This window comes from Dipodomys spectabilis, unplaced genomic scaffold, assembly GCF_019054845.1.
Source record: "Dipodomys spectabilis isolate Male_0828 unplaced genomic scaffold, ASM1905484v1 ptg000002l, whole genome shotgun sequence".
Classification (NCBI taxonomy): domain Eukaryota; kingdom Metazoa; phylum Chordata; class Mammalia; order Rodentia; family Heteromyidae; genus Dipodomys; species Dipodomys spectabilis.
The window spans coordinates 16,296,664-16,312,178 of NW_024870679.1; the positions used below are offsets into that span (position 1 = coordinate 16,296,664).

The 15,515-nt window shown below is 39.0% G+C and overlaps 1 protein-coding gene and 1 pseudogene across 3 annotated transcripts in view; one reads left to right on the forward strand and one right to left on the reverse strand.

The window, feature by feature from the left end:
• Evi5 (ecotropic viral integration site 5) overlaps nucleotides 1-15,515 on the forward strand; it is a 129,280-nt gene that overhangs the window by 105,125 nt on the left and 8,640 nt on the right. For both annotated transcript variants that reach the window (XM_042681664.1, XM_042681671.1), the window contains one exon: nucleotides 9,179-9,274. In XM_042681664.1, the coding sequence (XP_042537598.1) occupies nucleotides 9,179-9,274 (96 nt within the window). The remainder of the gene's footprint in view (nucleotides 1-9,178; nucleotides 9,275-15,515) is intronic.
• LOC122109360 lies at nucleotides 5,945-6,618 on the reverse strand (annotated as a pseudogene). The gene has a single exon (XR_006147700.1). The product of XR_006147700.1 is annotated as a ferritin light chain-like (transcript).

The following is a 15,515-nucleotide window of genomic DNA, read 5'->3' on the forward strand; positions in this document are numbered from 1 at the left end:
TTTGATCTCTTCAAAAAAGTTAATGGCTGGGTGCCAGTGGCTCACACCTGTAATCCTAGCCATTCAGGAGACTGAGATCTGAGGATCACGGTTCAAAGCCAGCCCAGGCAGGAAAGACCATGAGACTTTTATCTCCAATTAACCACCAGAAAACCAGAAGTGGCACTGTAGCTCAAGGGGTAGAGCACTAGTCTTGAGCTAAAGAGCTGAGGAACAGCACCTGGGCCCAGAGTTCAAGCCCCATGACCAACCAAAAAAAAAAAAAAAAGTTTAATGGTGGTATATACCAGGCTCACACCTGTAATCCCAACTACTCAGGAGGTAGAGATCAGGACAGCAGTTAAAGGCCTGCCTGCCGAAAAGTTAGTAAGACCTTCATCTCAAGTCCTGCCTTATGGCACACGGTGTTGAGGGAGATATAGGTATAGTAATTGCTGTTCTAGGCTCGCCCACTTAAAAAGCTCAAGACCCTATCTGAAGAAGTAACTAAAAAGCAAAAGAAGTTAGAGGCATGGCTTAAGTGGTAGAGTGCTTGCACAAAGTCCAGAGTTCAAACTCTGGTACCACCCCCAAAATAAGTTACCAATATTATGAAAATAACAGTGCAGAGGTACTATTGTGGATGAAAAGGGACTAAAGAGGGCTGGGAAGGTGGCTCAGTGGTAGAGCGCTTGCCTTGCATGCCAGAGGTCCTGGGTTCGATTCCTGAGCACCACATAAGCAAAAAGAAAAAAGACGGAAGTGGTGCTGTGGCTCAAGTGGTAGAGTGCTAGCCTTGAGCTGGAGCTGAGGGACAGGGCCCAGGCCCAGAGTTCAGGCCCCCATGACCAGACCCCCCCAAAAAAAGGGGGGGGGACTAAAGAGGTAGAGTAGTAGCCAGATGTAAACATAAACCTTAGTTAGTTCTATACAATAATGAAAGATTTTGAGTTCTTTTGGAGAAATTTAAATAGGAACTATACTCAGTGATAATGGTGTCATTACTGTTCTTTTAGATATAATGGCATTTGGTTAGTTATGTAGTCCTTTTTTCTTATGTGATTCATGCCATGTAAGAATGTCAGCAGTTTGTGTTCAGATGTTCAAACTTTTTGATCAAAAAGTTGATATGTATGCAAATACATACCTTTAGAGAGAAAGAATGCTAATGTGGCAAAATATTTTTTTTTTTGTTTTTTTGGGGGGGTCCGGTCGTGAACTCTGGGCCTGGGCACTATCCCTCAGCTCTTCAGCTCAAGGCTAGCGCTCTACCACTTGAGTGTAGCAAAATATTAACTGGTAAATATAGCTGAAGAAACATATAGGAGTCAGCTCTTTTATATATTTAAATATTGGAAAATTAAGCTGAGTGCTAGTGGCTCACACTTATAATCCTAGTTACCCAGGAAGCTGAGATCTGAGGATATCTGAGGATCGTGATTTGAAGCCAGCCTGGTTTAAGAAAGTCTATGAGACTCTTATCTCCAATTAACTACCAAAAAGCCAGAAATGATGCTGTGACTCAAACTGGTAGAGTGCTAACCTTGATCCCAAAAGCTGAGTTTTTAAAAAATTGAAAACTAAAAAGGTAGGGAAATTTAATTAGATGCAAATAAAATATTAGATTCTGTTGTATCTATCTTCTGGTCAAGGGCCTTCTGCTGCCTCTGCTGTTGCATCTAAATATAATTCTCACAGCGAAAGCTTGATTATGTAGCATATTAAAAAAAAACCAAAAACCTGTTGCTTGAAACACAATTTTTAAAATCAGCTATCTTCCTGTCTAAGGAAGTGTCCTTCCTGTAGCAAGACAAGGTAAGTTATAACCAGCCCTGAAAAGATAAACAAGAATGGCCTTTTACTCTGTGGCATGGCTCAAGTGGTAGAGTGTTATCCTTGAGCACAAAGAGGTCCAGGGACAATAGCCAGGCCCTGAGTTCAAGCCCCAGGACTGGCAAAAAAAGAAAGAAAAAGAATACCCTTTTAGGCATGTCCTTAAAAAATAAGCCCGACAAATCTGGGCATTTCAACAAGTCTGAGGTTCCTTGTATATCTTTTACCTCGGTAAAAGTATTTTTCAGTAATATATACACTATAAGTCATTTCTGGCAAGCACTTGTTTAAAGCAATTTTATGTCATATTTGTTTGGGTTTTGCTGCACTAATAAGTAAAACCATGCTGTTTAGAACTTATAGAGAAAACTCTGTGTGTGTGTGTGTGTGTGTGTGTGTGTGTGTGTGTGTGTGTGTGTGTGTGTGTGTGTGTGTGTGTGTGTGTGTGTGTGTGTGTGTGTGTGTGTGTGTGTGTGTGTTCTTGTGTGTTCCTCTCTTTTCACTTTTTTGGTGCTTGTACTAGGGCTTGAACTCAAGGCCTCCACTCTCTTGCTCACTCTTTTTCACTCACAGCTAGTGCTCTACCACTTCTCACTTCTTAATTGGAGATAAGAGTCTCATGGACATTCCTGCCCTAACTGGCTTTGAACTGTATGTACTCTTTAGATATCAGCCTCCTGAGTAGCTAGGATTATAGGCATGAACCACCCTTGTCATACTTGGACTTTTTTTTTTTTTGGTTGTTCAAGGGGCTTGAACTTTGGGCCTGGGCACTGTCCCTCAGCTCTTTAGCCCAAGGTGAGAGCTCTACCACTTGAGCTGCCACACCACATCTGGTTTTCTGGTGGTTTGTTGGAGATAGGAGTCTCACAGCCTTTCCTGCCCAGGCTGGCTTTGAATCATTATCCTCGATCTCAGCCTCCTGAGATTACAGGTGTGAGCCACTGGCACCTAGCTCATACTTGAACTTTTTAAATGGCGTGCTAGGTGAAGATACCTCTTGAGAAAATGTCTACTTTGCCAGGCACCAGTGGCCTATAATCCTAGCTTTTCAGGAGGCTGAGATCTGAAGATCACTGTTCAAAGTCAACCCAGGCAGGAAAGTCCATGACTTCAGTTAACCACCAGAAAACCAGAGGTGGCACTGTGGCTCAAAGTGGTAGAACACTAGCCTTGAGCTGAAGAGCTCAGAGACTTCACCCAGGCCCAGAGTTCATGCCCCAGGACCCCTCTCCCCACCAAAAAAGCTTACTTTCTTTGCTGACCTCATATGTACTATACAAATACATACTCATACCCATTTTCTGTTTTCCTGTGGACCACAGGTTGAGTTTTCCATCAAATGGAACAGTGGAACAGAATATGTGGTGTGACATATCCTGGGCACATTTTGTCTCTTCCTCAACTTCTTCTGATTATGGCTCCTTAAGATTGGGGTCATAAAATACGTTCATGTGCATGTCTTAAGAAAGAAACAGCCAGGGGCTGAGAAGTTGGCTCAGTGGTAGAGTGCTTGCCTCTCATGCATGAAGCCCTGGGTTCAATTCCTCAACACCACATAAGCAAAACAAAACAAAACAAAGAGCGCTAGCCTTGAGTTGAAGAGCTGAGGGACAGCGCCCAGGCCCAGAGTTCAGGTCCCCGGACTGTCAAAAATAAATAAATAAATAAACTTCTTAAAAAAAAAAAAAAGAAAAGAAAAGAAACAGCCTGACGTCAGTGGCTCATGCCTGTAATCCTAGCTACTCAGGAGGCCGAGATCTGAGGATCTCGGTTCAAAGCCAGCCTGGGCAGGAAAGTCCATGAGACTCTTATCTCCAATAAAGTACTAGAAAACCGGAAGTGGCATTGTGGCTCAAGTGGTAGAGTGCTCTCCTTGAGCTGAAGAGCTGAGGGACAGTGCTCAAACCCAAAGTTCAAGCCCCAAGACCAAAAAAAAAAGAAAAAGAAAAACAAAGAAAGAAGCAGCCTGGGTACTTGAACACCTTAACCATTGCTCTTAGCAAGGTATCCCTCTCTATATATTAGCATGTTGTTCTAGAAAACATAACTTTTGTTTCACTTCACTTTATGAATCTATTACCTAAATAAATTTGTTACAGAATTAGACTATTTTGCATTTGTTGTCATAGGTCTTAACAGATATTGATGACTTTTGGTGTTTAAAGAAGGATTTTCCTAAAGAGCCAAAGCTTTTTCTTCGTTCTGTAGAACAATTCTCAGTTCTTAATCATAGCGGTCACGTGGAATTTTCTCAGATCCTAAACATTTTATTTAGTTCCTCATCACAGATTACCAAACTTGAAAAGAATAATTTCTGCTTGAGAGCTGGGTTAACTGAGAAAGGGATGAGAGTTCAAAATTAAAGCAACCTCTATAGACAGGGAACTGACCAGCTGAAACTAACATGGAAATAATATGAAGTGAAACTGATAGCAGAATTGAAAGAAATTAAATTAAGGGCTCTTGACAGTTTTCCTCTATTTTTGTTTTCAAATATATTCACTCTGGCAATGTGGAGACTCTTGGTGAATAAGTTTATGAATCTTGGTTATTGCCACATTTACCACAGTGGTGGTAATTTGAAATAATTATGTTATATGTCAAATATACGAAAGGCTTTAGTGAAATTAAACTGGGATAATATTTGAGGTACTTAGGAAACATGATTATCAGGAATTTAATAGTTGGGATATCTTATGTATGTTAATGATACATAGAATTTTGAATTATTGTTTTAAAATTATCATTCCACAAAGGTAGCTGAAACTAGTGCATTTCCAACATAGTTTTTTATACACTGGCTATATTAGGTTACTCCTGGTGTTGATTCAAAGTGTAGTGATTTTTAAGTCCTATTCAAATATAATTAAAATTAACTCACTAGGTCAGGAATGAGTTTTTTAATCTATATATTTTTTTCCCAGTGTTACCACTCTACAACCATGTTCAAGAATCAGTGTTTTCAAGTACTTACTAGGTTACAAAGTTTATATTACACATTCACGTACTTAGCCATATTTTTATAATATTTGGGTTGTATACTTTTTATTAGATAACAGAAAATCCAGTTTGAACTGGCTTAAATAAATAGGATTAGTGCCTCATAACTGAAAAGCCAAGAAGTAGAATGTGCTTAAAGAATGTTCGATTCAAGCTTAGGTTGCCATTAACCATGATTGGATATGCTCTGCCTGGGTCATTCCTATGTCAGAGGCCATTCTCATGTTACATGGCTAACAGATGAGCTTTTCAGCTCAGATACAAGTTGAGTGTCCCTTATACAAGGTAACAAGGTCAGTGGTAGAATTTTCCATGTGTGGCATCGTGTTAGAACTCTCAAAGTTGTAGACTTCGGATCTTTTTGGATTAGACAAGTTCGGTTTGTAACTAAATGATACTGATTAGGACTTCATTTTATATTATATATGTACATGCATACACATATACATATAAATATACATATACACACATACATATATACATATACATACATTGCACATGCCAATTAATGAGCTCTTTCCCTTATCTCCAGAATATAATTTTAGAGTAGGCTGAGTTATAGTTGCTCTGTAGCATTTTACAGAATATTTCGTGGTTGTTACCTGTGTCCTATATCTCCTATTAGGTTACATCAGAGGATACAGTAGGTAGGATCTGGTTAATAATCTAAACCAAACAGAAAATGATCACATCTGCTTTGCAGCAATTGCCTGGTTTAGTAGTTGCTCAGATATTGTGACTTTCAAAACTTTTGTTGGAAGTTGTGGAATGTAGCTTCTTGTTATGGACACCATGCTATAGATTGGACAGTTCTAAATATGAATGACAGTGCTCTAAATATGAAACTGAAACTAGCATGATTTCACAAATAAAAGATTCTATACCTGGCCTGATGTGGCAAGTTAAATTTAAACAGAGGTATGATCAAAATATCCTACATTAGAGGCATAGCTTTTTTTTTTTTTTTGCTGCAAAAAGCTTTATTTTCAATTGGTCCAAGGTTTGGGAAGGGCTCCAGGATGGTTAGTTAGGAAGTTTCCAAATGGCTAGAGGCAGAAGCTCGGGCAGAAACCCTGATATCTGGTGAGGCAGAGATGGCCCCTCAAAGGCTACTGGACTCTGGAGTTTTCTAGTCGTGTTTGAGAGTGAGGCATTAGAAAAGATCCTCGCCCAGCTGGGCCTGAGGGGCCGCCCCCAGCCTGCGAAGGTTGGTTAAGTGGTCGCCCATCTTCTTGATGAGCTTCACCTCTTCATCCAGAAAGTGGTTTTCTAGGAAGTCACAGAGATGGGGGTCTGTGCGGGCAGAACCCAAGGCATGAAGATCCACAATGGCTTAGTTCAGGCTCTTCTCCAGGGCCAAGGCGGCTTCCATGGCTTCCACGGTTTTACCCCACTCATCCTGAGAAGGTTTCTGCACATCCTGGTTCTCCATCTTCAGGAGGCACTAGGCGCCCTCATTCTTCTCCTCAGCCATCTCGCAATAGAAATGGCCCACCCCCTCCAGAGCCACATCCTCGCGATCGAAATAGTAGCCCAGAGAGAGGCAGATGTAGGAGGCCCGCAGATGCAAGTTGACCAGGCGGTAGACAGCAGCCTCCACCTGGGTGGAATAATTCTGACGAATCTGAGAGGTCATGGCTGGTCGTCAATACAGAGCTAACCACAGAAAAAAATGGCATTGGTTGGTCCTGGAAGCAGGCGACGGGCAAGAAGATAAGGGTCAGAGGTGGTGAGTGGAGAGGTAGTTGGTGGTGGAAAGGAGTCGTCCCCGGGTCTGTTCCGTCCAAGCACTGTTGAAGCAAGACACAGATCTGCGGGACTGGCTCGTGCTTCTAGAGGCATAGCTTTTAACCTATGAAGATAGGAATATATAAAACATAAAGTTCGGGGCTGGGAAGGTGGCTCAGTGATAGAGCACTTGCCTTGCATGCATGAGGCCCTGGGTTCGATTCCTCAGCACCACATAAGCAAAAAATGAAAAAAGCCGAAAGTGGCGCTGTGGCTCAAGTAGTAGAGCGCTAGCCTTGAGCTGAAGAGCTGAGGGACAGCGCCCAGGCCCAGAGTTCAGGCCCCCACAACCGGACCCAAAATAAACATAAAGTTCTTGTTGAAATTTGGGTCTTAAACACTTCTGATTCCACACATTTTGGTAAAGACTTCACCTGTATTACTTTTCAACTTAAGTTTCCAATAAACTGTAAAGAGAGTTATATTCATTGGTAGAACCAAAGGCAAATCATATTTTTGTTATATTTTTGTTTTTGTGGTGCTAGAGATCAACCCCCAGAGCCTTATGCATTCTAGGTTACTACGAGGCTACATCCCCAGCCCTCAAAGGAAGGTGTTTTATTTGTTAAGACTAAATCTCACAGTGTAGCCCAGTTTGACCTCAAATTTGTGATCCTCCTGCCCCTGCCTTCCAGGTGTTAGGATTACTAGTATGTGTGTCTCAAAAGGTAGATTTTAATTCCAGAATCACTAAGTACCCTTTGGAAGTTAAGTATATTTTTGCATATATGTAAATGAAGCACAATGTGGATGAGTTAAATTTTTAGCAGAGTGTGGAAAGAAAGGGGGAGTGAATTGTTGTATATTCATAATATTCCATCTTAGTTTATCTATCTATCTATCTATCTATCTAGATAGTCAGTTGTGGGGCTTGAACTCACAGCCTGGGTGCTGTTCCTGAGCATTTTTGTGCTCAAAGCTAGCATTCTACCACTTGAGCCACAGCTTTTTGCTGTTCAATTGGAGATGCATTCTCCAATTAACTTTTTTGAGTTGCTTTGAACTATGATCCTCCATATCTCAGCCTTTTGAGTAGGATTACAGGTGTGAGCCACTTGTACCTGGCTCATTTCATCTTTAATTCCTTATCTGTGGTATTTTTAAATCACCAGAGGCTAAAATAAATACTAAAGACAGATTTCTCTGTTGTAACCAAAGAAGCAAATTTGCTTGGACCTTTGCATAAATCACCTACTCTTATTTGCTTCATTGTTCTTTTTATACTCAGAATGCTATAAAATAGAGTAAAAAATAAATCTACAGTCTTCCTCTCTTATGCAACCAAATTCACTTTTTTTTTTTAAAGTTTCTTTACTCATCAAGTAGGTGTAATAACAGTATCTACCACACAGGGTTGTTGTAATGATTATATGTAAAAGAGCAATTTCTGGTGCAGTATAAATATATCTTTCTGTACCAGAACTACACAGAATTCATCTCTATAGAAAGAAATGAATGGTACCTAGTTAAGACCAGTCCAGATGTGTAGGAATTACTAAATCATTTACATATGATGTTGCTAATAGACATTAGAGTTTAATTTCTTCGGGGAAGTCATAGATGCTCACTGTATGTCAGATAGTATGTTGATTGAAAAATGACAGAAATATGTATTCAAACTCATTTGCATAATAATAGAGGAGCTTCTAAATAAGCATCAGCATAGGATTCCCTAATCATAAATAATCCAGAGATACTGAAAAACGATCTGGTTTCACTCATGAACTCATTATGTAGGAAGTTCAGATTTGTTATAAAAGTGTAAAAAAAAGGTAACTCCTCCCTTTCAGGATCAATATGCCTGAAAAGTGGTCCCAATCCTCTTCAGAACTTAACAGTATTAGGAATGATTTTTTTTTTTTGTTTATTTTGTTTATTTTTTATTTTTTTTTGGGTCCGGTCATGGGGGCCTGAATTCTGGGCCTGGGCACTGTCCCTCAGCTCTTCAGCTCAAGGCTAGCACTCTACCACTTGAGCCACAGCGCCACTTCCAGCTTTTTTCTTTTTGCTTATGTGGTGCTGAGGAATCGAACCCAGGGCCTCAGGCATGCAAGGCAAGCGCTCTACCACTGAGCCACCTTCCCAACCCAGGAGTCATTTTAATAGGCTGCATCTAGGATTCCTGAACTAATTAAGCCAAGTAGACTCAGCAGTTTCCTCCTGTATTAGAGTGATTTGGAGAACTTTTTCTTCTCTGTTCTTGTGAAAGCTGGTTCCCAACATAGCTGTGAGCACCTCCCCAGCATTGACTATACACTGAAGGCTTGTGGTTTGAAGAGAGAAACATCTGCTTGACAGAATAACTACATAAATGGCCTTGAATACGAGAGTGATTTTTTTTTTAAATCAGGGGACTTGAATCATTGATTTTTAATTTTCCCTCCAAAGGTGTATTTTGTAAATTGTATGTATGTATGTATATATGTATTTAAGCATTATTTATAAATTTCAGAAATACTTTAGCAGTGGGTTAAATCAATGTTTAACTGAAGGATTTACACTTAGATTATCCTATTTGAGTACATGCTGTGAAAATTGTCTAAGCTTTTTGGTTTGTTGTATTGTCACAAAACAGAAAGAAGAAGGAAAGCTCCAAGGACAGCTTAGCAAGTCTGATTCTAACCAGTATATTAGGGAACTGAAAGATCAGATCGCAGAGCTGAATCATGAGGTAAGTGATAAATTTTGAGCCTCACATATTTCTTCCTTCCTTCCTTCCTCTGTAACATCATATTTTATTACTGATTGTAAGACTGACTCTTTTATGTTAAACATTGCCTATGAATTCTCATTTATAATTAATAATAGCATCTTAGAAGATTGTCTTGTAGCAGTAATTTTTCTGTTAAAATATTGAGGATTTATTTTCCTTAGACCTCTTAAACATAATGTAAAAATGGTCAGTTAATATCTTCATATCAAATATCTTATTTTCTATTATAGTCTGAAGATGGTAGATGTTACCCAAGTCTCAAATTTACTTCTCTTACCTCTGGGATAGATTTGTGGTACTCATTCACCGTTGTGGGCAGAGGGATGTTTTGACTCTTGCTACTTTCCCCTTAATGTCCTGTTATTGAGATTGCCAAACAGGATACTTGCCTGATATCAGTTAACAGATTTCTTAGTATATGAATGCCTTTCAAACTGTAACTACCTACAGTCTGAGAGATTCGACTTATGACATTTTCAGAATTTTACTAGATGTTTACTAACTTAAATTGTATAAGCTAATGTGTTTTTCAGCATTTTCATGAGGGAATACATAGTATTAAGTCCTCCTCTTGAAGAAAGTAAAATGTAAACATCTAATACTGCTTATGTAAACTTTCAACATGGCATAATATTAAATATATTTATTAACATTTAGAGTACCCCTAAGAGATTCACTTGAAGGTTTCATTCTGCCTGATACAGAATGCTAAAATGAACTACAGGTGTAAAATCTTGTGTAGTTCCGCGAGTACTCAGATTTCAAGGCTTGAGTATTCACTTAAATTTCTTCCATATACTCAAAAGCTAATTATACCAGGTGCCAATGGCTCACTCCTGTAATCCTACCTACTCAGGAGACGAAGAATCGTGGTTTGAAGCCAGTCTGTGCAGGAAAGTATGTGAGACTCTTATCTGCAGTTAACTGTCAAAAACCTGAAAGTGAGCTATGTGGCACAAATGGTGGAATGCTAGCCTAGAGCAAAACAAGTTCAGGAACAGCGCCCATGCCTTGAGTTCAAGCTCCAGAACCAGTTACCCCCCAAAAACAACAACAACAACAACAAAAACCCAATTATCACTAGGCTCTTTGTGACAGGGCAGTTATGGGGTTCAAATTCCAAGTGTTATACTTGCTGATCAAGTTTCTACCAGCTCCAGGTGTAGCAGCTACCTTCCAAGTGCAAGGCCCAGAGTCAGTCCTCAGAACTGTAAAAGAAAAAATGGAAACAGAATAAGAACTTTAGCAATCTGACTCAAAAAGCATTAAAATGATTTGTTCCATATCACATGGCCAACATATGAACCCAAGTAGTCTACCTTCTCTATAGTAGCTGTGCAAACTGATATTGTGGCTTTGTCTCTTCTTTTCTGCTTCACTCCTTTTCCATTTCATTTATTTATTTGTTTGTTTGTTTGTTTGTTTATGCTGGACCTGGGCTTGAACTCAGGTTCTAGGCACTGTGCCTGGGCTTTTTTAGCTCAAGGCTAGTGCTCTACCACTTGAGCCATAGCTCCACTTCTGGCTTTTTAGTGATTAATTGAAGATAAGAGTCTCATAGACTTTTCTGCCTAGTCTGGCTTCAAACCATGATCCTCAGATTTCAACCTCCTGAATAGTGAGGATTAATAAAAACAAATTAATAATAATTTGTTTAGTTATTTTTGTTGGTTCTGTGGCTTGAATTCTGGACCTGGGTGCTATCCCTCAGCTCTTCAGCTCAAGGTGAGTGCTCTATCACTTAGAGCCAAAGCACCACTTCCGGTTTTCTGGTGGTTAACTGGAGATAAGAGTCTCAAGGACTTGCCTGCCTGGGCTGGCTTTGAACCATGATCCTCAGATCTCAGCCTCCTGAATAACTAGGATTATAGGTATGAACCACTGGTGCCCAGCTTTGTTTGTTTTTATTTTGTTTAAATATATTTTATTGTTATTGGGGAGATGATGTACAGAGGGGAGATATATGTTTTTTTTAAGCCATCCAATGTGTTTATGTAATTCAGTTTTTAAATGCTGGTTTGTCAAATAATAATAGTATCAATACTTTTTCTTTTTTTAAAAAATTTTACTGTCAAGGTGATGTACAGAGGGGTTATAGTTACAGAAGTAAGGTAGTGAGTACATTTCAACACTTTTTTAGAGTGGGAAGATTTGAGAATGTGCTCCATGAGTTTATTGTCAGTAAAAGGAGAATTGATAGAAGATACATTGCTTTCTCTAAATATTTTAATCTATGGTTGGGAGTCTTTGGTACAGTAAATCATGTGTTTTTCATGAACTGTGTCTCAGACACACAGTTGGACGTGCAATAATCAGATTTTTCTCTCCCACAAGCTGGACAGCTGAAAATGTCCTACAGAGACTTTGTGTGTGCTGCTTTGCTGCCTGTCTGATTTAAGTTGTTGTGGTCAGTCTGAGGAACCTGTGATAAGATAAGATAGAATTCATGAGGTCATGTGGTTAGTATGTGCCCAATCTTAACAGAACAGCCTGGGAGTGCTCAGGATGAGGAAGAGAGGGATGCTAACTTGGGCTGAAAGCTTGTTTGTGGTCAGCGACAAAACAGTGTGGCTATATACACATACATGTTTAAACATCATTTTTCTGCCAGAAGTCAGATAGTCAGAAAAAATAAGTACTACAAGTGCATTCATCAAACACTGTATCCTAAAACATTAAACTTTAAAATAAAACAGTAAACATTAAACATTAAACACAAATAATTTATGTTTAAAATGAAGCTGCAGGAGGTAACCACAATTTATTTTCTGTTGACGGATATGATAGCTCTCTATTGTTGGTAATCAGTTTCTGATTTGTTAAAATTTATTTTTATATTTCCTAAATATAAATTATTCTTAATCTGGGAACATTGTTCTTGAAAACATGCAAAATGACTGTCTTTTTGCGTGAGTGTGTGTATATGCCAATCCTGGAGCTTAAACTCAGGGCCTGTGTGCTATCCCTGAGTTTTATGCTCAAGGTTAACAATCTACCACTTGAGCCCACAGCTCCACTTCTGGCTTTTTTGGTGGTTAATTGGAGATAAGAGCCAGCCCAGGCTGGCTTCAAACTGTGATCTTCAGATCTCAGCCTCCTGAGTAACTAGGGTTATAGGTATGAGTCACTGGTACCTGGCTATTTTGTTTTTTGTTTTTGTTTTTTGTCCTTCATTTGATATGCTTCTCTCAGCAGACACAGGACTTCTAATTTTTAAATACCTTCAGTAGATTTTTTTTTTTTTTGGGGGGGGGGTCAGTCATGGGATCTGAACTCTGGACCTGGGCACTGTCCCTAAGCTCTTCAGCTCAAGGCTAGCACTCTACCACTTGAGCCACATTGCCACTTCCAGATTTTTCTGCTTATATGGTGCAGAGGAATCGAACCCAGGGCCTCATGCATGCAAGGCAAGCACTCTACCACTGAGCCACCTTTTATTTTACTAAATTTTTTTAAGCCTTAGATCATTTGGCTTTCTATCATTAAGCTTTTATTTTGATAGGAAAAGGAAATGGGATTTACTTTAAAAAATATATTGATGTCAGTGGCTCACACCTGTAATCCTAGCAACTCAGGAGGCTAAGATTTGGGGATTGTCTTCAAAACCAATTTAGGAAAGTCCTTGAGACTCTTATCCCTAATTAACCACCAAAGAGCCAGAAATAGAAGTGGTAGAGTGCTAGTCTTGAGCAAAAAAAGTTAAAAGGTAGTGTCCAGGCTCTAAGTTCAAACCCAGCACACAGACACACAGACACAGACACACACACACACAGACACAGACACAGACACACACACACACACACACACACACACACACACACACACACACAGAAGTTCTGTATGAGACTTATTCCTAGATTTTTTTTTTTTTTTTTTTGCCAGTATTGGGGCTTGGCCTTAGGGCCTGGGCACTGTCCCTGAGCTTCTTTTGCTCAAGGCTAGCACTCTACCACTTGAGCCAAAGCACCACTTCCATCCTTTTCTGTTTATGTGGTCCTAAGGAATCGAACCCAGGGTTTCATGGATGCTAGGCAAGCGCTCTACCACTAAGCCACATTCCGAGCCCTAGAATGTATTTTTAAACTTTTAAATTCAAATACCAAAAAATAATCCAATAATGAATGGGTAAAGTGGAACTTGACTTATGTCACTGTAACCCTTCTATACATTACCTTTATAATAAAAATAAAAATATATTTTAAAATAGGGGAGGGAGGAGTTGGGAACGTGAGGAGGAAAGGCATGGTAGGGGAAAAACAAAGGAGGTAACAATACTCGATAGGAAATGTATTCATTACCTTACTCATGTAACTGTAACCCCCTGTACAGTATTTTTACAGTATTTTACAATAAAAAATATACTAAAAAATAAATAAAAAAGGAGGTCCAAAAAATAAAAAGAATTTCAACAGGGCTGGGAAGGTGGCTCAGTGGTAGAGCGCTTGCCTTGCATGCATGAGGCCCTGGGTTCGATTCCTCAGTACCACATAAGCAAAAAGAAAAAAGCCGGAAGTGGTGCTGTGGCTCAAGTGGTAGAGCGCCAGCCTTGAGCTGAAGAGCTGAGGGACAGCACCCAGGCCCAGAGTTCAGACCGGAACAAAAAGAAAAAAGAAGTCTCCCTTCCAAGCTGGGTGCAGTGGTTCAAGCCTGTAATTCTAGTGACTTGGGGGCCGAGATTGGGGGAAATCACAGTTTGAGGCCAGTTTAAGCAGAAGAATATTTTTTTCAGAATTCCATCTCAACCAGTGGCTGGGCTGTGGTAATACACATCTGTTATCCCAGTGAAGCATAAATCGGTTCACAGTCTAGGCCATCCTGAACATAAAGCAAGACCCTATCTTGAACATAACCAACACAAAAAGGGGTTGGTGGAATAGCTCACTTCATAGAATACCTGCCTATCAAATGCAAGGCCCTGAGTTTAAAATTCTGAGTACTGCAAGGGAAAAAGAAAGTCTAATTTCTAGCTGGTTCATCTTATGAGCTTTAAAAAAAAAAAAGAGCCATCTTAGAAATGCTGTTTAGTTGTTTGTCTCTCCCTCCATACTTAACTCACCATCGGCAGGAGCCTTGTTATTATTTAACTGTGCCTTTCTAACATATAGTATATTACTTGTGAATAGAAATGTAGTTGACTGAACAGCTTTAGAGACTATCAAGTTCTCTTCACAGAATTTAATCCTGATAGAAGTACTTCATTCTTATGAGAGCCTTTTGCTAACGGTTTGAGGTTTTTTTAAATGCTCTAGCTAAAGGTTAAATCAAATGAAATATACATGGTTCTTTGATGTAGCTTTACAAGTTCAGACTGAAACAGATGTGAAGTGATTTATTTCCTGTCATTGGTCAGAAATTTACATAGAACCTCATAGATTCCTAGCCTCATCACCATTGACATTAGACTACTGTTTAAATAATGTTAATGGTTTTATCAAGATGTCTCAGCTGCCAGGAGAAAGTCACTGAGTGGCAGTTTTATTTTATTTGCCTGGAATGTTGGACAGATCTTAATATCATGATAGATTTAGAAGTCTCTGTAAAAGACCCCCACTCCTGCTGGGCTATCAAATGTATAGAATGTGTTTTTCATTCCAAACTTTTTTTTCTATCCTTTTCATTTATACATGGTAGATACTGTACATACTCTTTCACTGCTTCTATATGAGTTTTAACTGTTGCATTTTATCTTTAACTTTAAGCTACTTAAGTAATATTTCCATAAAACGTTCTAATACTTTACACTATTAAATACTATAGTTTGGAATTTTGATCAAGAAGTCGTGACCTTCAGATGATCACTTTTATTGGTTTCCTGTTCTCATTCTCTAGAAATCTTTTGGTTTGTGTGCTTGTTGCTAGTTTTAATCTTTGTCATGTTATGATACAATTTTTAGAAAGAAACTGGTCATTGAGAAAGCTGTAGCATATCATTTCCCACTTGTTTTTATTTTAAATTTTGAAAAATGAGAAAACTATTAAAGGCATTCTACAAAGAATCCAATAAAAAAAAAAAATTACTCTCCAAACTTGAAGGAGGAGAAAACAACTTAAGTCTCTAGAACTTAGAAGTGGAGAGCTATATGATGATTGTATTTTCCCATGATATATGTATGATATATAATTAAAAAATTTTATTGTATATCACTTACAGAAATAGCTTTAGAAGCCATAGCTCTGTTTTATGAAGATTGAGTATATA